Source organism: Lepidochelys kempii, chromosome 6 (assembly GCF_965140285.1).
Source record: "Lepidochelys kempii isolate rLepKem1 chromosome 6, rLepKem1.hap1, whole genome shotgun sequence".
In the NCBI taxonomy this organism is placed as follows: domain Eukaryota; kingdom Metazoa; phylum Chordata; order Testudines; family Cheloniidae; genus Lepidochelys; species Lepidochelys kempii.
In genome coordinates this window covers 72,264,777-72,287,368 of record NC_136385.1, presented here as the reverse complement: position 1 = coordinate 72,287,368, position 22,592 = coordinate 72,264,777, and the positions used below count along the sequence as shown (strand labels likewise).

The following is a 22,592-nucleotide window of genomic DNA, read 5'->3' as shown; positions in this document are numbered from 1 at the left end:
CTTCCTGTAGTCTCTTTAATCACTAGACCACGCTCTGCTCCCAGGGCCAGGAATCCTGATAGCCAACACTCCAGTGCTAGTGCACAAATAGTTGTGAACCAGTGAGTAAATAGAAAATGTGTGATAAGTGTGTGTTGTGTCCTTTTATGGCCTATTCTTTATAGAGAAAAATAATGATTCCCCCTACTCCACACAGCAGAACTGGTAGAGTTCTGTGTTGTGTATCTCAAGGTTGTGGGTTCAAGGCTGGCTTGTGATTCATGGGGTGAAATACATGCAAGTTAGTGGGAGGACCTCAAGATAGCAGGTGAAATGACTTTATTTTGCCAAGCCTTATAGTTAGAGGTCAGTTTGGATGTTAATATGTGGTAGCGTGGCTCGACCTGGCTAATGCCTTTGGGTCCATGCCCCACCACCACATCTTTGTCACGCTCCAGGAGTTTGAGATGCCAGAGAACTTCCTTCATGTGATCCGAGAGGTGTACGAGGGATGCAGCACCACCATTCGCTCGGTCGAAGGGGAGACCGCCGAGATCCCGATCCGGAGCGGAGTTAAGCAGGGCTGTCCCCTCAGCCCCATTGTCTTTAACCTCGCCATGGAGCCGTTGCTGCGAGCGATCTCCAATGGCACAGATGGCTTCAACCTCCACAGTGAGAGGGTGAGCGTCCTGGCTTACGCGGATGACCTGGTCCTGACGGCGGACGACCCAGAGAACCTCCAATGTATGCTAGATGCCACCAGTCGAGCTGCCGATTGGATGGGGCTCTGCTTCAATGCAAAGAAGTGCACAACTCTCCACATCGATGGCATCAAAAGGGATTCAGTGCAGATGACAGGGTTCCAGATCCAGGGCGAGCCCATCATCCCCCTGGCAGAGGGGCAGGCATACCAGCACTTGGCACGCCGACGGGTTTCCGTGTCCGGCAGACACCCAAGGACACCATCCAGGAGATCTTGCAGGGTGCCGCCAAGATCGATGCCTCTCTGCTAGCATCGTGGCAGAAGAGAAACGCCCTGAACACCTTCCTGATCCCCTGCATCTCGTTTGTCCTAAGGGGATCCGCCATGGCAAAGGTACCCCTCAACAAGGCAGACAAGATCATCCGGCAGCTGGTGAAGAAGTGGCTGTTCCTTTCCCAGAGAGCCAGCAACCAGCTGGTCTACATTGCCCACAGGCATGGCAGTGCCAATGTCCCCCGCATGGGCTACCTGTGTGACATCGCAGTGATCATCCACGCCTTCCGCCTGCTGACGTGTGCCGACTCCATGGTAAGGAACATCACAGCAAACGCCCTCCATAACTCAACAAAGAAGCAGATCAGCAGAGCCCCCTTCAACCAAGACACCGCCACCTTCCTGAGCGGTTCCCTGGATGGCAAATTTGGACTGGACGGGCATGAAATCGCTCCACTGTGGTCCCGCGCTCGCAATGCCACGCGTCGCCTGGGGAAGCACATCGGCCGCTGCTGAGAGTGGTACGAGGAGCGCCAGGAGCTGGGAGTCCTGGTGCTGCAGATCAGGTCCGACGACAACACCATCATCACCCGAGCGCCAGGGGCATGCTGGAGAGGACCCTGAAGGCAGCCATCCACTCACTGTACGTGGAAACCCTGAAGTGTAAACCGGACCAGGGTAAAGCCTTCGAACTGACCAGCAAGTGGGACGCCAGCAACCACTTCCTCGCCGGGGGCAGCTTCACCCGTTTTGCCAACTGGCGGTTCATCCACCGTGCCCGGCTCAACTGCGTCCCACTCAACGGAGCTGTCCGCCATGGGAACCGAGACAAGCATTGCAGGAAATGCGGCTACTCCAACAAGACCCTGCCCCACGTCCTGTGCAGCTGCAAGCCCCACTCCAGAGCCTGGCAGCTGTGCCACAACGCCATCCAGAACCGCCTGGTGAAAGCCATTGCACCGCGCCTGGGGGAGGTTGCCGTGAACTGCGCCATTCCCGGTACTGACAGCCAGTTGCGACCTGACATGGTAGTCATCGATGAGGCCCAGAAAAAGATCATCCTCGTCTATGTCACGGTCTCCTTTGAGAACAGGACCCTGGCCTTCCGCGAAGCCTGAGCTCGTAAGCTGGAAAAATACGCCCCCCTGGCCAACACCCTGGGAGCAAAGGGCTACGAGGTGCAGATGGATGTCCTGATCGTTGGAGCCCTGGGTGCTTGGGACCCCCCCCCCCGCAACGAGCGTGTGCTGCAGGACCTGTGGGATCGGTTGACGCTACGCACGGCTCATGCGGCGCCTAATGGTCTCGGACACCATCTGATGGTCCAGGGACATCTACATCGAACACATCACCGGTCACCGACAGTACCAGGAGGTGTGAGCTGGTATGACATCGTGCATCAACTATGGGAAAGGGACTGAGACTTTTTCCATTGGACCATATAAACTGGAACCAAATAAACTGGAACCATAAACTCACTGAACATTAAATCCCACCAAATGAGGGTAAATCCATCCTCATCATCGTATCCGCTCATTATACTCCACACCTGAACATAGCCATTATATGAACAACATACTCCCATATCTCAATGTCTGTACTTTGACCCGTTAAACTTTTACCCCAATCAGGGAGATTGCAGATTATGTATTCCTTACGCCACCCATTCCTAACTGAATTTCGCACCCCTTGATAATCTGTACCTTATTCCCTGATAACCAGAAACTTCTGTGCTTAAACTCAGTACCGTTTTCTTTTTACTTCAACATCATCTTAATAAAATTATTACATTTCTTTTTCGTTGTATTTAGTGTTGGTATTTTGGTTAATGTGAGCTGCCCTTTTAAGAACAGGGTGGGGCACATACCACAGGGTTTGTCTGAAGGAGATTAAAAGCAGTGCCTGGAGGAGATCTTGCTTGTGTGTGCAGAGGGAAGACTGTACCTGTTTAAACACCAGAAAGGTCAGAACTCGATTTATTGAACTTACCTTTCCAGAAAACAAGCTTCACCCTTGAAGGTGTAACCGCACTTACCCAGGGAGTGGGTGCCTCAGGGCAGCTCTAATGAGCTTTAGAGCCTTTTTTGCCTGTAGGTCATCAGTTAGGAATTAAAAGTTGTTCCCATCTGATGGAGGTTTACTGGCCCCACCATGAGTGGAACTTGGTGGGTCTGAGTTTCAACTCCCACCTCCGAAACTGACCACCTCACTTTGTATTAATTGACAAACTGCAAAGAGCAGCATGGACCATGGAGACAGAACTATCCTTGTGATCCCTAGGGGAAGGTCCTCTGTGTCAGGATCAGGGCAGTGTCTGTGGGAAGCTTATTCTACTGCTGCCCTGTTAGCCAGACTTTGTAGCTCTGTACAATTTATTACATTTGCATAAAATGTTATACATGGAGCTGCACAGCTACTTGACAGCTATATTTTTTGGTTAATTAAGTAATAGGTTTTAAAATAACCAACTATTAAAATACATGCTGGATCTTATCCTATGACAGCTATAAAAGTCTCTGCTTTCCCATGCATTCAGTTGGGGACTTACGGTTTCCCATTCCTACTTTGCTTCATGAGATAGGACATCCCTGTTGGGAAGTATATGTACAGTGGTAACTTCCACTGAGAGACCAGTCAAGCCACTCTCAGTCACGAGTCACAAGCATTTCTAAAAACCGCTCTCAAACAGAGATAAGGAAAAATAAATAGGTCAGGTTAGGACCTTCCTATTGGACAGTGTCCCTTTAAAGTGTTTTGCTCAGCAAGTAAGTGACGTGCTATAACGGCTGCTGCACCATGTTAGAGGAATGTGATTTACTAGGTAGAAATGTGCCAAATACACAAACCACAGATTCCTGTAACTGTAACCATGAGAACAGCTGACAGCCAGAAAGACACATTAGATTCTTGCCTGCAGTGATACTAGCCCAGAATTTTTTGGGAATGGTAGGCTATTTAACCTATAGTTTATTTGTTTTGGCTGGTCCTTTCTCTCTCTCTCTCTTCCTTTTTCATCCTTAATAAAATATCTTAAAATAGATAAACATGTTTCATAATTAAGGACTAAAAGTATGAACAGTTTCAGCTCAGGAGATGATTACATAAACTAATCCAGTAGAGAAGAATTTTTATTTTTAAACTGAGATGGGAAGGGACCATAAGGGGTTTATTTTATTTATTTATTTTTTACCTTGTGTGAACTTCATGCTATTCTAAAAGATGCTAGATTGACAGTAACATCCCTGTACTCTGAAGTCATCTCTTTGTCCACAGTCTAAGGGCACGTCTTCACTTGCAACGTTAAAGCGCTGCCGTGACAGTGCTTTAACATGGCTTGTGTGGTCGCGGTGCGGAGCTGGGAGAGAGCTCCCAGAGCTGGTGCACTGTTTACACTGCCACTTTACAGCAGTGAAACTTGCAGCACTCAGGGGTGTGTTTTTTTCACACCCCTGAGTGAGAAAGTTGCAGCACTGTAAAGTGCCAGTGTAGACAAGCCCTTAGTGTGACGTGAACAGCAGCAGTGCAAGCTTTCCCTCATCACCCTTTCAATGTGCCTCAACCCAGAGTTGGGCCTTTTAACCTGAGGATAGTTCCGTTTCCACAGCACACTTAAATGGTGCCCCCTGTACTGACATGCCAACAGTATGGGTGCTAAATGGTTCCAAGAATTAGATACGTTCATGGAGGACAGCTCCATCAATGGCTATTAGCCAAGATGGTCAGGGATGCAACCCCATGCTCTGGGTGTCCCTAATCTCTGTTTGCTAGAACCTGGGAGTGGACAACAAGGGATGGATCACTTGATGATTGCCTGTTCTGTTCATTCCCTCTGAAGCACCTGGTGTTGGCCACTGTCTGAAAACAGAATACTCAGCTAGATGGACTATTGGTGAGACCCAGTATGCCTGTTTTTATATTCTTAATTTGTGGCCTCTTATTTGAGGACATTTGTCTAATAGGAACTGAACTAAGACTCAGTAACTCATTTCTAATAGTCTACTAAATACCCCTCAGTTCCATTAGCCTTTAGTTATTTCTGAGCTGGGGTGGATTTGAAGTTATGACCTAGGAGTTAATAGACCGTTTACCCCATCATTAGTCTCCTGAACCATTCAGTCTCCTGTTACGGTTTTTATTTTAAATATTTAAAAGGACACAGTTCCTGCCTGGCCATGCAGGATGAACTGGGAGGAGCAGATGCAGTACTGTTGCATAACTGTTCATGGAAAGATTGGGTGTTTGTGTTTTCTTCCTTGTACTTTCAATATGCCGTTGAAACCTGTTTGCAAGGTGTGGTGTATCTGGAGCATGGGGAGGAAAACAACAAGTCTGCATCATCAGGAGATGTATCAATGTTTAAGGAGGGGTCAGTTCTAAAAAAAAAAAAAAAAAAAAAGCGCCTCTGGGCAGATCTCGTTGGGGTTGGTTAACAGTGGAGGTGGAGAATACTCATGAGAAGTGGTGCAATGCAATACCTATAACTAAAAGGAGTGCTGTCTAGTGGTTAGAGCAGTGGATTGGGAGCCAGGAACTCCTAGGTCTATTCTTGGTTCTGTCGCTGGCTCGCTCTGTGACCTTGAGCAAGTCATTTAATCATCCAGTAATTCAGATCTAGCCATGGGGCCACATAGAGAGAACAACTCTCTAGCCCAGTGGTTAGGGCACCTGCCTGGGATGTGAGAGACCCTGGGTTCAGTCCCGCTGTTCTAATCTCTCTATTATTTTACCACAATGGAACAGCTTCAACAGGAGAGAGGGAGCCCCCCATCAGAATATCCCATAGCTCAGTGATTAGTGCATCCTCCTGTGAAGACCCCCTATTCAAATCTTTAGCAGAGAGGGGTAATTGAATCTCGGTCTCCCACATCCTAGATGAGTGCTGTAACCAATGGGCTAAGAGGTATAAGGCGGGCGCCACCACTATGAATGGTGTTTGAATGTGATGTGAGCTGGTAGGCTGCCTCTGCACATGTCTACAGGATCAGGCTGCTTGAGCAAGTCAGGTAGCCAGATGGCTGCCTTTCCCTGGTTTGTGAATTGCCCTGGGCTTAGGCAGGAAATAGGCATCTGAATGCCTCGGGAAGGCAGCAGTATGCATGTCCAGAGGTGGGAACTTTTACCAGGAAAATCTCAGTGCAGAGTGAGTTTAGATGCCTGCAGGATTTGATGAGAGCATTATGGCTCACAGTGGAGCCAAAACTGGGATGTAGGCACCTGAGTGCCTTCATGGATCCAGTCTTCCATGTCCAGGGCTTCAGCTCCCTTAGCTAAGAGTCAGTCCCTTTGGAGTTTGCTTCCCATGTGTAATGGAGCATGCATCCCCCTATGTCCTGGATCACTGCAAAAACTGCTCAGACTCTTCTTTTGGTGTCCGTTCCATGTAGCTTATTCAAGTCCCCTCCACCAACGCCTGTACAGTAGAACAGTTCTAATACTTACAACCTTATCTGCCATTGGGCAGTTTCCTCTCCCCATGAATGCGTTCTGACTCTGCCTTCTCCCCTGAGAGCCTCCGGTGGACCTTCACTAAGTCCCCCCAGATCAATGAATATCCTGAGCCATGATCCCCCCCCCACCCTTAGATGCCTCCTTCCTGCCTTTATAGGGATAGTAGGCATTTTCCTTTTTAACCCTGCCCTTGAGAATCCCAGTTCATCCACAGAATTGTGCAAACCCTTATTCCATTTTGGATCAGTCCTCTTTTATATATCCTGGCCTTCCATATTGATAGCATGCTATTCTCTGAAAGAATTTCTTTCGCCTCCTCCTTTTTCTTCTTGGGGCATTTCAATTTGCTGCCGCTTCTCCCTGGCTCTGGGCCCCTTGGTGGCTGGACCTCTTTTCTGGGAAAGTCAGCTTCTAGGAACTCTTCAGAGAGTTTAATTGCAGCCTCCAGGGTGTTGGGCTGGTGCTTCCTCACCCAGACTCTATTCTCAGGGAGGCTATGGAGAAATTGTTCCAGTATCACCAGGTCCATAATTTCCCCTACAGGTCAAATATCTGGCCCTAGTCAGTGGGTAGCCGAGTCTGTTAGCTTTTCTGCTTATTCCCTGGGTCATACCCCTTCAGCCCATCTAGTCGCCAAAAATTTCTGCTGGTACTTTTTGGTGAAGAGTTCCACCTGATTCTAAAACAGCAGCCTTCATGACAGTCATAGTCACAGGCCGGTGATCAGAGTGCTGACCCAGCTCTTAGGATACTGCATCTGTCACACCATGGAAGTAAGCCAGGGCCCAAACTTGGTGACCATGGTGCTTTTGAAATTAGTGACATTTATGTGTAATAACTAGGGATCACACATGATTTCACAGAGAAAGGGGCAGAGACAGAATGAACCAACCTGTCAGCCTGTTACATGGTGGAGCTCAGGTAGGGTAGATTTTGATTTCAGTTATTGTGAGCAGCCCTTTTTACCCTTATCCTATCAACAGTGTCCCTTCTAACAGGTACACAGCAGACAGAAAGGTATTGCATGTTCATATAGTAACACCATTTGGGGAGGGGGAGAACTTTTGGTGAGCAGGAGTTAGTCTCCATCCTTTCATCTTGCATTTATCTACGAGCAGTAGGAACAACATACTGAAGACTCTGGGCTAGCTACCCATCCAGTAACTTTCTAGTGATTTTATTCACTCGGCTTGTATATCGCTTCCTATGTAAATCTGATTTGTCCTGACACTAATGGGGAATGCTATTGGGATAAAACATGGAAAGCAGCTGCTTCTTTTTGCACAATAAACTGAACGTTACAGTAGGGGCAGAATCTTCCCTTCCTCCATCAAACACTGAAGAAACCCATCCTGGATACATCAGTTCTAGCCAACTACCTCGTGGTATCAAACCTTCTATTCCTGAGCAAGCTTACAGAGAAGCTAGCTGAAGGCCAACTGCAAGCTAATCTAACTGAAGCTGACACTGGAGACCCAGCAGAATCTGGATTCAGGCCATGATGGGGGACAGAAACTGCTTTAGTGGCACTAATTGATGATCTCCTGCTGTCAATGGATGGTGGATAGAAGTCCATTTTCATCCTCCTGGACCTCTGTGCAGCATTCAACACTGTTGAGGATAAAATACTGCTGTCTCACCTGAGAGAGGTGGCAGGGATCCAGGGGAATGCACTAAAATTGTTTACATCTTTCCGGAAGGATGTACCCAGCAGTGGTGATGGGAAGCTGCACCTCTACCACTAGTCCCCTTGCTTGCATTAGTCCCACAAGGATCAGTTCTCTCTTCTGTCCTTTTCAACATCTAATATGTAGCCACTGGAGGAACTGGTCAGATGACATGGACTCAGATGTCAGCAACAGATAACACACTGCTCTACATATCCTTCACTGCCTACAACCTCACCCCTACCACCAAGATTCAGTGCTTGGATGAGATCAGTTCTCTGGTGAATAACAACTGGTTGAAGCTGAACCTGAGTAAGACTGAGGTGATGCTGGTAGGCAAAGCACTTCGAAGCGTTTGCAGCCATGGTACAGTCTCTGTTGGTGGAAGGGCAATAGAGTCCATAGTTTAGGAGTGCTTCTGAGTTCCTCTCTGGTGCGAAGGGCTCACATAGTAGCATCTGTAAGTAATGCTTTCTACCAACTCTTGAGGGTTAGGACACCCTGTCCTGCTTCAGTGGATGATGACCTGGTCTGAGTTATACATGTCTTTGTCACCTCCTGTCTGGCCTATAGCAATGTAAATATACCTGGGCATGAAGCCATCAGCCCTTAGGAAACTTCAGTTAGTACAGAATGCTGCAGCATCTTTCTCAGCAACACGTCAAACTTGTCCTCCACTCTCCATGCTGGCTTCTCACAGCACACTGGGTCAAGGGCTCAGTCCTCGTTTTCAGGGCACTCAGTGACCTGGATTCAGCAAATCTAAAAGATCTAAGGATTATCAAGGACAGCCTTGATAATAGGTAGTGCTACCAGCCCACCTATAATAAAATAGACAGCTGGCTAGAATATACTCAGTATCCTCTACATTTGGAATGTCCAATGGTCAGACCAGAACACTGGGAGTCTCAAGACTCCTAGGTTCTTTCCCCAACTCTGAAACTGACTCAGTGTATGCCTCAGGCCCATAATCTCTGTAAAATGAGTATGATGATCTTTAAATCACAGAGATGCTATGAACTTAATGAATGTACAGTGCTTTGCTGTTCCTTATATGATAAGCACAGGTGAGGCATTATTACTGGCATTATTCTTTTCTTCTTCTACTTCACTTCAGATGTGACTGAAAATGAAACAAACAAAAGTCAGAGAGAAAATGGGAATAGATTTAAAGTTTTTTCTGTTTTATGACATTTTTGCTCTTGAGGACTCTTTAGTTATTAAAGTTCTGGGGTGTTTATATAGGAGACAGTATTCTAGTTTAGGTGAATAGGGACCTCTATTTTCAAGCATACGTTTAAAGAAAATATAAGGTTTTTTCAAGCTGAAATTTTCTGGTCTTATTTTGAGAACTGGGACATTTTTAAAATACAAGTTTGAAATTTGAAGGTTGGTTTGGCTAGCATTTTAGTTACTTGAACAGAAATAAACAAATTTTAGTCTGATTTACTCTTCCTTTAATCAAATGTATGTTCTTTTCCAGTTCTAAAACCTAAAACTTGCCTTTCCCATTAATGCACGTTGAAGATTAATTGCTTTGCCTAGAGTGGTCACTATAAAAATTGTCAAATTTGCTGCTTGCAAGCTATTATTGTATCCTGAGTATTGGCTCAATCCAGTTCCCAGTGAAGTCAATTGATAGACTCCCATTGCTGTCAGTGGGGATTTAGGTCAGGCTCCATTTGCAGTATTCCCAATACAAAGTATAGGGATTAACAGTAATTATGCCTGATTAAGCAAAAGTACGGAATAAAAAGAGGAAGTCAGGCTACAAAGGTATAAAAAGGAATATTCTCTCCCCCACACCCCACCCTGATTTTAATTAAAGAAAGCTCTTTAATAAAAGCTTACATTGACTGACTCTGTGGCCTTGGGCAAGTCATATAGTAAACTGTGTGGCGATTAGCCAAGATGGTCCGGGACACAACTCCTAGATTGGGATCCAGACTTTGTGGGTCTAAACCCAGACTCTCTGAGATCAATTGGACCTGGAACAATGGATCTGAACCTTCTCAAGCTTTGGGGCAGTTCAGATTTGGATCCACATTTCTGGCACTTCTTCCAAACGCTGGGAAAAGATATAAATCCCTGTGTATGTGTTCAGTGTTACTAGTAGCATTATTCATTTAGATCAGGGTGGGCAAACTTTTTGGCCCAAGGGCCACATCTGGTTATGGAAATTGTATGGTGGGCCATGAATGCTCACAAAATTGGGGGTTGGGGTGTGGGAGGGGGTGAGGGCTCTGGCTGGAGGTGCGGGCTCTGGAGTGGGTCCAGAAGTGAGTTCAGGGTGCAGGATCAGGGCTGGGGCAGGGGGTTGGGGCGTTGGAGGGAGTCAGGGGTGCAGGCTCCCTCAAGCAGCTCCTGGAAGTAGCGGCATGTCCCCCCTCTGGCTCATGGTTGCCAGCCAATGGGACCTGTGGGAGCCCCCTGGCTGCCCCTATGCGTAGGAGCCGGAGGGGGGGCATGCTGCTGCTTCCAGGAGCCGAGCAGAGCCATGGCATGCATGGAGCGGGGCAAGCACCGGACCCTGCTCCCCAGCAGGAACTCGAGGGCCAGATTAAAAAGTTAGAAGGGCCGGATGTGGCTCCCAGGCTGTAGTTTGCCCATATCTGATTTAGATGCAGAGATCAGTCAGCTCAGCCTGAAGCCTTGGGTGGGGTAAATGGGCGTGCACTTGACCTGAGTTTTGTATTCACGATAAGCATTGCCTGCTAGGGGCTCCTGATCCAGCATGATTCTGACTCCCTGCCTTTTCAAGCCACACAAGTCCTGGAAGGAAACAGATACTGGTTCCACAATGGGTCAGCTCTATTCAGAGGAGACTTCAGTCTGCAGAAACAAGGCAACCTTTCCAACTATCAGCTTAACACAGTGCAAAATGCTGGGCATCAGGTATGCTGGATTTGTAAGTGATCTACTTTGGTTGTTAACTGTTTGGGAAGAGCACCTGAAGTCCGGGGATAAACACCTCTTTTACCTTCTTCGTACAAATCCAAACAGATTAATAAAATTACATTAAATGACTAACTCTTGTAGTCCTTGCTTCGGGCCAGATCATCCTTTCCTGTGGTAAAACCTGCAGGAGAGGACTCTGGAGGAGGAAATCGCTGGTGCCCTTGTGCCCTCTCCTGCTGTTACTCCAGGCACTGGGATGTCCTAGCAGGATTCTGCAGACAAGATAATAAAACCTTTTATAAATGCTTTCAGAGAGCCTGTCTGTGACGATTTCTCCAGCCTATCAGTCAGGGTGGTTTTTAGGCACAAGCAATGCAAATGACTGCTTGGGGCCCTGTGCTTTAGGGGCCTATGCCAGCCTCACCAACTCCATGACTTGATTCTACAAGAATCACGGCAGGACCAAAGGGGGAAGGCCTGACTTTCCCCCTCCAACCAGAGGACCAGAGACTGGGGAAAGCCACATACTTTTAGGATCCCAGTGATCCTGCACTGGCTTGCCAAGTCTCACCTGGGCCCAGACTCCCACTCTAGGGTCAGATGATACATTTTCTCCCACTCTGGCAGCCAGACTGGAGTGGGAAGTAATTCATGATTTAATTTCCATTTTTTCTCCCTGACTCTTCCTTCAGCCTCTGTCTGTCTAGAATTTATTCCCCACTCATCACAGAAATATTTAAGCACTGTGTTCCCAGTCTTGATTTGAGCCCTCAAATTGTGAGACCAGACTTAGCAATTCTGCCTGAGAGGAGCCAGGGGGTGGGCTGTATAGGAGGTGGGATGGCATGGAATGAATGAAGTCAAGCAAATTATTTTATTTGTATGTTGCACTCAGTAACAAGGCATCCGATGAAGTGAGCTGTAGCTCACAAAAGCTTATGCTCAGATAAATTTGTCAGTCTAAGGTGCCACAAGTACTCCTTTTTAAAAATAATACAGACAGGGCAGCGGATTCAATCTTGGCTTGTGAAGTAGCCTGGGTGAACTGCTAATTCCCTGCATGCACCATGAACCATAATCCATCTGCAGTGACATCTTATATGTTGCCTTACTTTCCCTATCCTCAGCTGCTCTGCTTTGGAGTATTGTTGTTGGTCACTGTTGGATTCTCCTATCTATTTCCAGTCTGGCAAGCAAGGCTGCTGCTCATTCCAAATTTTCAGTCAACTAGGTTGTGTGGTTCCGCAAGGCACACTAAGTTTGGCTTGCAATTCTGCTGCCAAGAGCCCATGGTAGTAAAGTGTGTTTTTGTGTCTGTCAATTTTATTGCAAGGGTGAGGTACAGAATGACAGGTAGTAACCATGTGTAAGCTGCATGTGTTTACTTTCTTAGCAGGGTAAACAGATTTTCTTAATAATTTGCAATTGACATTTGTGTTTGTAAAAGGTGAGGGATCCCCAGGATCTTGATGGTAAAACGCTTTGTTTACGTAGAGGGCAGAGAAAGTACTACTCATCACAACACACAAACAGCAGCATACACACCCACCATATCTTAGAAACCCAGACACTGGAAAAAGAAAAGGAGTACTTGTGGCACCTTAGAGACTAACCAGTTTATTTGAGCATAAGCTCAAATAAAGCTGTAGCTCACGAAAGCTTATGCTCAGATAAATTGGTTAGTCTCTAAGGTGCCACAAGTACTCTTTTTCTTTTTGCGAATACAGACTAACATGGCTGTTACTCTGAAACCAGACACTTTGGGTCAATTTAAATCTGATGCAAGCAGGTGTGATTTCTTTGACTTCAGCTGACTCCCAGCCACTTATGTCAGGTCTGAATTAACCCCTTGCATCAAGACTGTTGTCTGGAAGGGAACATTTTAAATAATCCCTGATTTGCTGGGGTTAGGAGGGAATTCAGCCTCTCTTTCCTATGCTAGTCCGTTAACAGAACCTAGCCCTGACCATAGTGGTTCTGGGGCAAGAGGGGAATCCTTCTATCCTATATGTTTCCTACACTGTTTCACTAACAGGCCGAACACTGCCTTGGGGGTACGTGACCAAAAGCTCCCCTGTATCACACCCTACGCACCACTGTAATAATCTTTATACAAAATATGCCTTGTTGAGATATCATCTGAATGCTAGTGACTCACTGGCCAATAACATCATGGTGAAATGTATGTAGCAACATTATATGCAAAGGTATGAAATCCCCCGTATAATGCTCTTAGCACATGTTCAAAACCACACAGCCCTGCCAAGGCAAAAGTTGTTAAACAGGTCTATCCTAAACAAAGGAATGCGCGTTTACCTCAATTTATGTGTAAGTAGTAAATAGGGTCCACAAGACAGCAGGAGGAGGATATAGCAGGAGGGAAAGCAAATTTGCATTTCAGCAAACACAGGTGAGTAGAGAGAACATGGAGCCTCCTTCACCAGCAGACTCCATGTCACCTTCTTTACTGCTTGAATAAACTTGGCGTTGAAGGGTAACCCTCAGAAGAATCCACTTCTGAGGTTCACTAGATTATAAAAAAAAAAAGGGGGGGTGGGGTGGGGACAGAGAACCCTAAGTGCTCTCTTTCACCTAAGAAGACAAAGGGACCAGCACCTTTGGGCCTCTGGGAGAGATCCTGACTAAGGAAAGGGTCAGTTACCATCTTCCTGGAAGACTGTGGATGAGAAAGGCCAACCTAAAGAAAGCTTGAACCAAAACGTGTTTGATTAAGTTTTAGACTTTTGGATGCATGTTTTCACTTTTATTTCTTGTAACGGTTTCTAACTTTCTCATTCTTGAATTCACTTAAAATCCTATCTTCTTTTGTTTTTGTTTTATCTTTAATCTAAACCAATCCAGTGCTGAGTTTAAACTGAACTTTTGTGTAGCTCCAGTTAAAGTAACAAACGGTTGAATATTGACTCCTTATAGGGGCAATGGTTGTTTTAACCTTAATACATATTCTTCACAACTCAGAGATAGATGTAGGTTTCATTTTTTAGAAGGTACACACTATACATTTTTAAAGTGATTTATTTGGAAAACTTTTCAGGTTAGTTTTACAGCTATATCAGAAAATGAATGATAGTTTGGTTATTTCATTTACCAAAGGTAATTGAAGCAGATATTTATGAAGTCATTGGGAGGTGAACTATCTCCAATTCAACAGGTTAATCATTAATATTTGGAGGATTTCCTTGCCATTCTGTATTAGGAGGAGAACATCACCAGACAGACATTTAAATTGTTGTATTTAACTAAAACAACAATGTTATGTATTCTGGATTTTTTTTCTTCAACAGCAAATATATAATACTTTAACAAAACAAGCATATGAAATTTTGAATTTAGTTAAACATTCAGGTTTTTTAAAATCAGGTTTGTTTTTGTTAAAATTGTTTTTAACTAAAATAGTTAAATGAAAATTAAAAAAAAAATTAAATTGACTATGTCAGCCAGGTCAACATGAAAATCTTAGAATACTGGCTTCTGCAGCTAACTCAGTCGTCTTCACCTTCATTTTCCTGTTTGTTCATAATCTGGAAAAGAAAAACAAGATTTCCTACTTTTTCAGGTCCCAAGCAATTTCTCAATTTGGAATGAAGTAGTCCAAAGGAAGAAAATATTCTTTCTACACCGGCAGAAGAAGCTACTGCTGTTAAAAGTGAGATTATCACTTCAACAGTCTCTGAATCCAAGTGCTTAAGTGACTTCCACCAGTTCACTGGTGTGACTTTCTTTAAATCATCATCAGCAAACATCCATTTCTTGAATGGTTCTTATTCCCAAACTGGGTCTCCTTTATGGCCTGCTGCCATTATAGGTTTTCCCTTCTAGTAAGAGAATGGTATGGTAGAACTCAAATCAATGAAGACTAGACTCAGAAAGACCTCAAGACTTCTGGAATATGATGCACCAACATTTTCACTTTTGTTTTTACTGCCTGTCCCTCCCTTCTCACACTTATCTCCAGACTTCTTCTCCTTATCCAGATCTATTGTGCCCCCAACAATCTTCTATTCATTTAACTTTTTGAAACTTTTCACTTTAGAGAGAGGTAAGGGATTGACTCTGTGTACACAAATTTGCAGAGGGACAATAGGGTTGTCTGTTATTTCTCACCTCTCTCGCTCTCTATTTAGTTATTTATTTAATTTTATTTTATTTAAAAACATTTTTGCTGTTAACAAGCATGTTATCTTTGGAGACATAAATCCACAGTTTGAGAACTGCAATACTAAGCATCTTCTAGACTGAGCACTGAGTCCCATTGGGTAGATAGAAAGATTAACCTAAATAATCTATACAGAAGCTCCTGGAACCCCATAAACTTTTCTTAAACATTACATGAATATATTGTCTCACACTATAGAATTAGAATTTATAATCCCTATTCCATGATGAGATATCTTTTGAGCTATAATATATCTTAATTAAAACTATCTTTTGATAGGTTTTTCCTCAAAAGGCATTTTATCAAAAAAAAAATCTGATTTAAATTAAAAAAGCAGATTTTTTTAAATTTTTTTTTCTTAAATCATTGATTTTTATCCACCCTGCTTTTAATACAGTGGTTTGGAAAACTCACACAATGAGGACCTTAAAGTGGTGGGTTATTAAGCAAAGCAATTGCTTAAGGATGTGGCTTTCCTGTAGGTAAATACCACACCCCTTTAGTAACAATGTCCTGGTGTGTTGACAGTTGCATTCCTTTCCAGAGGCTGGGCCCTATCTATACACTAGAGTACTTACTGGATGAAACAGTAACTTGTTTGTAACCTTTCAGAGGGGTGTGGGGTGTTGGTCTGGAGGACGCAAAGGAGGAGAAGTCAGATGGAATGTTGGATTTTGCCTTGTGGTAGATTAGCAGAGCAGCAGGAGAACTGTTACTACTGTCTGCATGTCTGATCAGCCCCTTTCACAGCATTTATTTTTTAGATTTGAATAACACTTTGTGTTTACACTATGCACTGGCTTCTATCTGAGGGTCTCAAAATGCTTTACAAGCACTAATGAATCAGTCCTTTCAGCACCCCTGTGAAATAGGTGGTGGTATCCCTAATTGGGGAAACTGGAGTGCAGAGAGAATATGTGACTAGTCCAAAGTCACACAGTGAGTCAGTGGCAGAGCTCTCCCCTAACACTTGTACATTATCAGTCAGTTTTCTTCAAGACTGACCATCTCAGGACCATGTTGATTCTCTGAATCAATTTTATTCAGTTCTGCTGAGATTCTGGGGGAGATGGGAGAGGCCTGTCCTGCCACTACAACTGGACTGATGCCTTTTACAGAGTGTTAAAGCAAGGTGTCATGAAGTGGTGAAGTACTGGGACTGTTGGCAGAGATTGCTTGTGCCTTCCTGTGGGAGTGGAAAGTATCAGCTTTCCTCAAATGAGTAACTGTTGGCCCCAGCTGAAGAAATACTCTTTCTAACACTCTGGCTAACAATTGTCTAACAATCTTGCAAATTATTATATTGGCTTTAATATACCTGGTGATGAAACTGAAAGAAAATATTGTGACTAAGTAGCTTTGATGCCATATAAAGCCCTTTGACTTTTGGCCTGGGTTTGATATGGAGACTGTGGTTTTACTTGCTGAGGAACCGTTAGGCCTGGTTTACACTTAAAAATTAGATCCACCTAGTTACATTGTTCAAGGCTGTGAATATTTTTTGACGTAGTTAGGTCAACCTAACCTTCTGTGTAGATGTGGCCAGGTCGACAGAAGAATTTCTTCCATCAACCTAACTACGCTTCTTAGCGAGATGGGTTAACTACATGGATGGAAACCCCCTTTCTATCAATGTAGGCAGCGTCCACTCTACGGTGCTTTAGCTGTACAACTGCAGCTCCATAGCTGTGCCGCTGTAGTGTAGACCTACTACTAGTGATGGGCAGAAATCAGGTGTCCATGTTGATTGCTTTAGATCAGTCAGTGGCCTCTATTTCATGAGGTTTTGTTGACTGTCCTTTTGCACTGGTAATGGTGGATGGAGTCTTGCTCTGTTCTTTCCTTCTGAGGCCCTGGATCATGATGCTGGGAAATTGCACATCTATCTATCCATTTATAATGTAGTGATTAGACAATGAAGGCAGCTGCTTGAGGGCTCAGGGTGCCACAGGATCCTATTCTGCCACCTCGCCTCTTCAACATAGACATGATGACACTTTGGGAGACAGTGGGAGGTGTTGGGCTGAAAGGCGCTCTGTGTTTTTCTTTGGACTTGAACAGTGCAATTTCTTTGCTTTCCCAGTTCCTGGGTGAAATAGTCCCATCAGATAGCTTGAAGGTGATGATGGTAGGTAAAGGGAAGCATTTTGAGGGTGTGACAAAGATGGTGTCTGCCCCAGGTAGTCAGAACATACTTTAGAGTCCAACTCTCTCCGCCTGTACCGTTCAGGCTGTTGAGATAAACTCCTGTGCTTGTGCAAACAGTCCCAACATTTGATTTCTGGGGGACTAGAGACATGACGAAGGGCCATCAGCTCTGGAGCTTGCTTCCCTGTTGGACCAACAGTACTCTAGTTTGCTGACCATGAGGACATGGCGTAAGGCTCATTTATTATTTGAGGAGGGTAATGGTGGGGTGAATTAAGTTGGTGGTTTTGAAGTAATTCTTTGGAGGAGAAGGTGGTCAAAACCTGTCAGTTTTATTTGTATGCTACACATGCATCCAGAGATTATAATAATTTATTTATGAATCTTAAATTAAATAATTCAGCAAATTTTTACCCCTAGGCCCTGTTCAGGGAGCAGGTAGTGTTCCAGAATTACAAAATAGCTAGCAGGGCCTCTGCTCTACTATTTCTCTGGTGTGGAGAGGGAAAGTGCATCTGGAATTATGGAATGAATCCAGGTGTGTGCTGGGAACGGAGATAACATGCTCTTAGGAACTCTGCCCCATGCTAAACATCGATTCCTCTCCCCTTCGTATTGCCCAGCTTTTCTTTCCTGAATGTCCTGCTTCTCCGTAGTCACTGTGAGTGTTCTGCAGATTTGCCAAGCATTCTTAAAAGCAGCACATCAAAGGGGTTATGCACTGTGCTAAGTAATGCACTGTGAGTCATGGCGGAGGGGAAAATATGGGGATGCGAAGTTTGTGTCTTGCAAGGGTTTTTTGTTTGTTTCTGGTTTTGTTTTGGCTTATATCACTGAATATTTCTCATCACTCTGAAGGACTAGCCAGCCTGTCCTGACTGTGGTACAAACAGGAAATCAGAACCCGCCAGACAGAGGATACACCTGCTGAAGCACATGTGAGCATCTGTGTCCTTCAGCTATGGCTGAGTGCAGAAACCGGAAGCATCAAGGGTTGGGTGCAGTCTGCTAATATCTTCACAAGTTGGGGGGAGGGGGGAAGAGAGAGAACGAGAGAGTGAGGTTGAGCTGCAGTAATACTTTTTGCTTAGTGGTCTGATTAACACTGATCAGGGAGATGCCCCTATAATACACACAATTATTGTTGTTTTTTCTATGCCATCCATTCTTCCTTAGGTTTGTGCTAAAATCAGCCATGTTGGCAAGGGGAGGTGTAGATTAAATCTCCCTGCTGTGGCTGGCACCCCTGCACCCCAGGGGTATTCACTCATTTGGAAGGCAGGCAGTGTTGATATTGCCACCTCTCCCTTGGGGATTCCACTGGGGGGAGGGGAGGGGGGGCTCCAAAGGTGTCCCACCCGCTGAGGTTGCTCAGTGATGTGCTTGAATCAGTGCATCATCCAGCCACCCTGACTTTACTTCTTCTCTGGTCAGTGCCAACCACTCTTGGGGCAGCAGGGAAATATTTGGGGAAATAGGCTACCTTTGGGGAAATAGGCTACCTTGCATAATGACTTAGCCACTCCCAGTCTCTATTTAAGCCTAAATTAATAGTATCCAATTTGCAAATGAATTCCAATTCAGCAGTTTCTTGCTGGAGTCTGGATTTGAAGTTTTTTTTGTTTTAAGATAGCGACCTTCATGTCTGTAATCGCGTGACCAGAGAGATTGAAGTGTTCTCCGACTGGTTTATGAATGTTATAATTCTTGACATCTGATTTGTGTCCATTTATTCTTTTACGTAGAGACTGTCCAGTTTGACCAATGTACATGGCAGAGGGGCATTGCTGGCACATGATGGCATATATCACATTGGTGGATGTGCAGGTGAACGAGCCTCTGATAGTGTGGCTGATGTTATTAGGCCCTATGATGGTGTCCCCTGAATAGATATGTGGGCACAGTTGGCAATGGGCTTTGTTGCAAGGATAGGTTCCTGGGTTAGTGGTTCTGTTGTGTGGTAGGTGGTTGTTGGTGAGTATTTGCTTCAGGTTGGGGGGCTGTCTGTAGGCAAGGACTGGCCTGTCTTTGTGAGAGTGTTGGGTCATCCTTCAGGATAGGTTGTAGATCCTTAATAATGCGTTGGAGGGGTTTTAGTTGGGGGCTGAAGGTGACGGCTAGTGGCGTTCTGTTATTTTCTTTGTTAGGCCTGTCCTGTAGTAGGTGACTTCTGGGAACTCTTCTGGCTCTATCAATCTGTTTCTTCACTTCCGCAGGTGGGTATTGTAGTTGTAAGAATGCTTGATAGAGATCTTGTAGGTGTTTGTCTCTGTCTGAGGGGTTGGAGCAAATGCGGTTGTATCGCAGAGCTTGGCTGTAGACGATGGATCGTGTGGTGTGGTCAGGGTGAAAGCTGGAGGCATGTAGGTAGGAATGAGCTGTAGCTCACGAAAGCTCATGCTCAAATAAATTGGTTAGTCTCTAAGGTGCCACAAGTACTCCTTTTCTTTTTGCTAATTCAGACTAACACGGCTGTTACTCTGAAATTGTAAGGAGAGCAATCACTTTAGATAAGCTATTACCAGCAGGAGAGTGGGGTGGGAGGAGGTATTGTTTCATGGTCTCTGTGTATATAATGTCTTTTGCAGTTTCCACAGTATGCATCCGATGAAGTGAGCTGTAGCTCATAAAAGCTTATGCTCAAATAAATTGGTTAGTCTCTAAGGTGCCACAAGTACTCATTTTCTTTTTGCATAGTAGACTAAGCTTTGAATCTAGGCCTACCTGCCTCGTTGTCTGGTGTCAAATAGGCTCAACTGGGAGGGTTGCTGAGGAATAATCCTCTCCTCTTTTGTGTACCAGATCCCTCTTTCTTATCCTCCTATCTTTCACAGTGACGGGAAGGAGCAAGCTGTGGTAATAACCAGTTATTTGTGGGGAAAGCCCTGCCCTGGCTTGGGAACTGGTTCAATTGCTGTGCTTGCAGCCTTGATTTTTAAGAGGTGTGTGCATGTTTGTTCACATTGTCTTGTCAGCTTGCCCTGGTGGCACTCCTGTTATTGACTTACTCCTTCACATCCTACCCGTAAAGATTTTTGTGTCGAAATCTGTAATTCATATTTGATACAAACAAGTGGGCAGTGTGCTTGGCAGCTAGTAGCTCCTCAACCCTGGATGCTGGAATCCTTTAATAAGGGGCCAAAATGGGGAAATTGACTACTGAAATCAGAAAAAAACAGTGCCCTAGATTGTGTCTGCAGACTTGTTTCCTGTTTTGGACATTATGTCTTTAGCTGTGGGCCAAATTGTACTCCTCACTTCCTCACCCAGGGCCCCTATTGACTTCTGCGGGAGCCACTTCCATATCCAAGTGCAAAATTTCCCCGTAAACATGGGGTAGCAATGCTGCCCTCCAGCAAGTATGTGAGAAAGGTCAGAGCCCCATTGTCCCCAACCCTCTTTCTCCATTTCTGCCTCATTGTGTATTTTAGTCCTGTAGGTATCTCCAGTTCTCAGAGCATAGAGGGATCCCTAATTTATAAACACTTCTGATTTGGACAATAAAGGACAAAGTCCTGGAATCTTAATAGGCTGTGAGGAGAAGGTTTTAACTTGTTTCTGTATATCTGAGAAGTTCATTTGCAAAGGCAGATCAAAATCTTACTCACTATATCTGGTATACTAAAACTGTTCCAGGGCCTAAAATCTGACCTTGCAAACTTGTCACCTTACTTAACTGGTCTGTACCTATTGAGGGAAAAAATATCTAATAAATGTAATTCTTTTATAATCAGAGTTGGCTACAGCTGCTGCATTTCTTTCTTTTGTCTGAGGCTTGTGCACTTGCACACATGTGTAGCAGGATTAAGCAAATGTGTAGGACTTGCTACTTCCATGACTGCAGCTGGGCAACACTTTGTCAATACAGTCTGTCTCTGTGGGTTTGATCCAGGGACAAGCTCAGTGCCTTTTTTTCTCACTTTTCCCCTGCGCGCATAACTGGGATGACTATGAACATTGCAGAAACATCTTTGTACAGCAGATGACATGGGATTTACAAAGAGATATTTGCAAAAGATGGTGAGCAATCTTTGAGGGAGGAGGGAGGTAGGGCTGAATTTAGGATGAAAGTTGACGAAGAGTTTATAGAATCTGTTTAGGACTCTCAAGAAAGAGCTAGCAATTACACTACATAGCTTTTCTTCTTACCCAGCAGAAAGTGGTCCCTTGGCAAGGCAGGGTTGGGAAACTTGAAATGAAGTGAACAAGAAGTGTCTCGTTCTATGACTGCAGGAGAAGGTAACTCCTTGGGTGTGGAATGACAAGTAATGTGGGTAAGCCCAAGATTGAAAGAACACAGAGGCTATCTCCCTCGGTAATACAAATTCATTGTTATACTAGAATTTGGTAGAGAAAGGTATTCTGCTATGTGACAAATTTCAAAAGGGGATGGAGTCAGGCTCTGAGGCAGTCCACCTGGTCAGCTGTCGTGGAGGCATGGACTCTGGAAACCCGGGCTTCCCAGCAGGCAGGGAGCTGGGTGGGTAAGCTGGTGGGAAACCATTAGAATCCTGCCTGGAATCCAGAGGAGTTTTGTTGAAATTGAACTGTCTCTATGGAACACTTCATTTTTGACAAATTGGCAAATTTCAATGAAAAAATTATTTCATCAGAATCTTTATGGCCAGGTATAATGCTACAGTGAATTGGTCATGGTCACTCATAAGTAGGCAGATATAGTTGCAGTTTATTTAAATTAGATTAGTGCCTGCCTGGACTTGGCAACTGTCTAGTCACAGTGGGTTTCTCTAGAAACCTTTTTGGGGTGACTGTAGGTATTAATTGATTGACGTATATGCAGTGGGATGGCCAATGCCCAAATTTGACCTGGTTAGTTTTAATTTCTTAAAAAAAAAAAAACAAAAACAAAAACAAACTCTGTAAGTTTGGCTCCATATTTCGGTTTTGTGCATTTGCAAGTCCAACATTGCAGCATTAAGCTAATACATGAGAACTACAAAGAGAGAATGCTTAGAATCAAAATGAAACTGACGAGACTAGTTTCACCATCCAAACTGAATTACAGGCAAAAGGTAAATAAACAGTATGAATGATGAAAAATAAAGTAGATTTCAGAATGATTTCACTTTTGATGTTCTCAAAAGAGTTAAGGAGTTGGGTTTTTTAAGACACGGTTAAATCATTTTTATTGAGATTTATAAACTTGTTTTTCTAAAAAAATAAATATTAACTTTACCTTTTTTAAATAAAGAAATGTACATACAGTAAAATGTAAGTAAATATAATAAAACTGCAAAAAGTAAGCAACGTTCAAAAGAGCTATAATTTTCAGTACAAA

The 22,592-nt window shown here is 44.4% G+C and overlaps 1 protein-coding gene across 5 annotated transcripts in view; it reads left to right on the top strand.

Annotated features, from left to right (window-relative positions):
• ITPKA (inositol-trisphosphate 3-kinase A) overlaps nt 1–22,592 on the top strand; it is a 50,786-nt gene that overhangs the window by 5,015 nt on the left and 23,179 nt on the right. For 4 of the 5 annotated variants that reach the window (XR_012159455.1, XR_012159456.1, XR_013635960.1 and 1 more), the window contains exon 2: nt 10,789–10,965. The exons of the other annotated variant lie outside the window; for it this stretch is intronic. Coding sequence is in view for 1 of the 4 variants with exons in the window: in XM_073348708.1 (XP_073204809.1) it covers nt 10,789–10,965 (177 nt within the window). In the remaining 3 variants the exon portion in view is untranslated. The remainder of the gene's footprint in view (nt 1–10,788; nt 10,966–22,592) is intronic. 5 annotated transcript variants of the gene reach the window in all.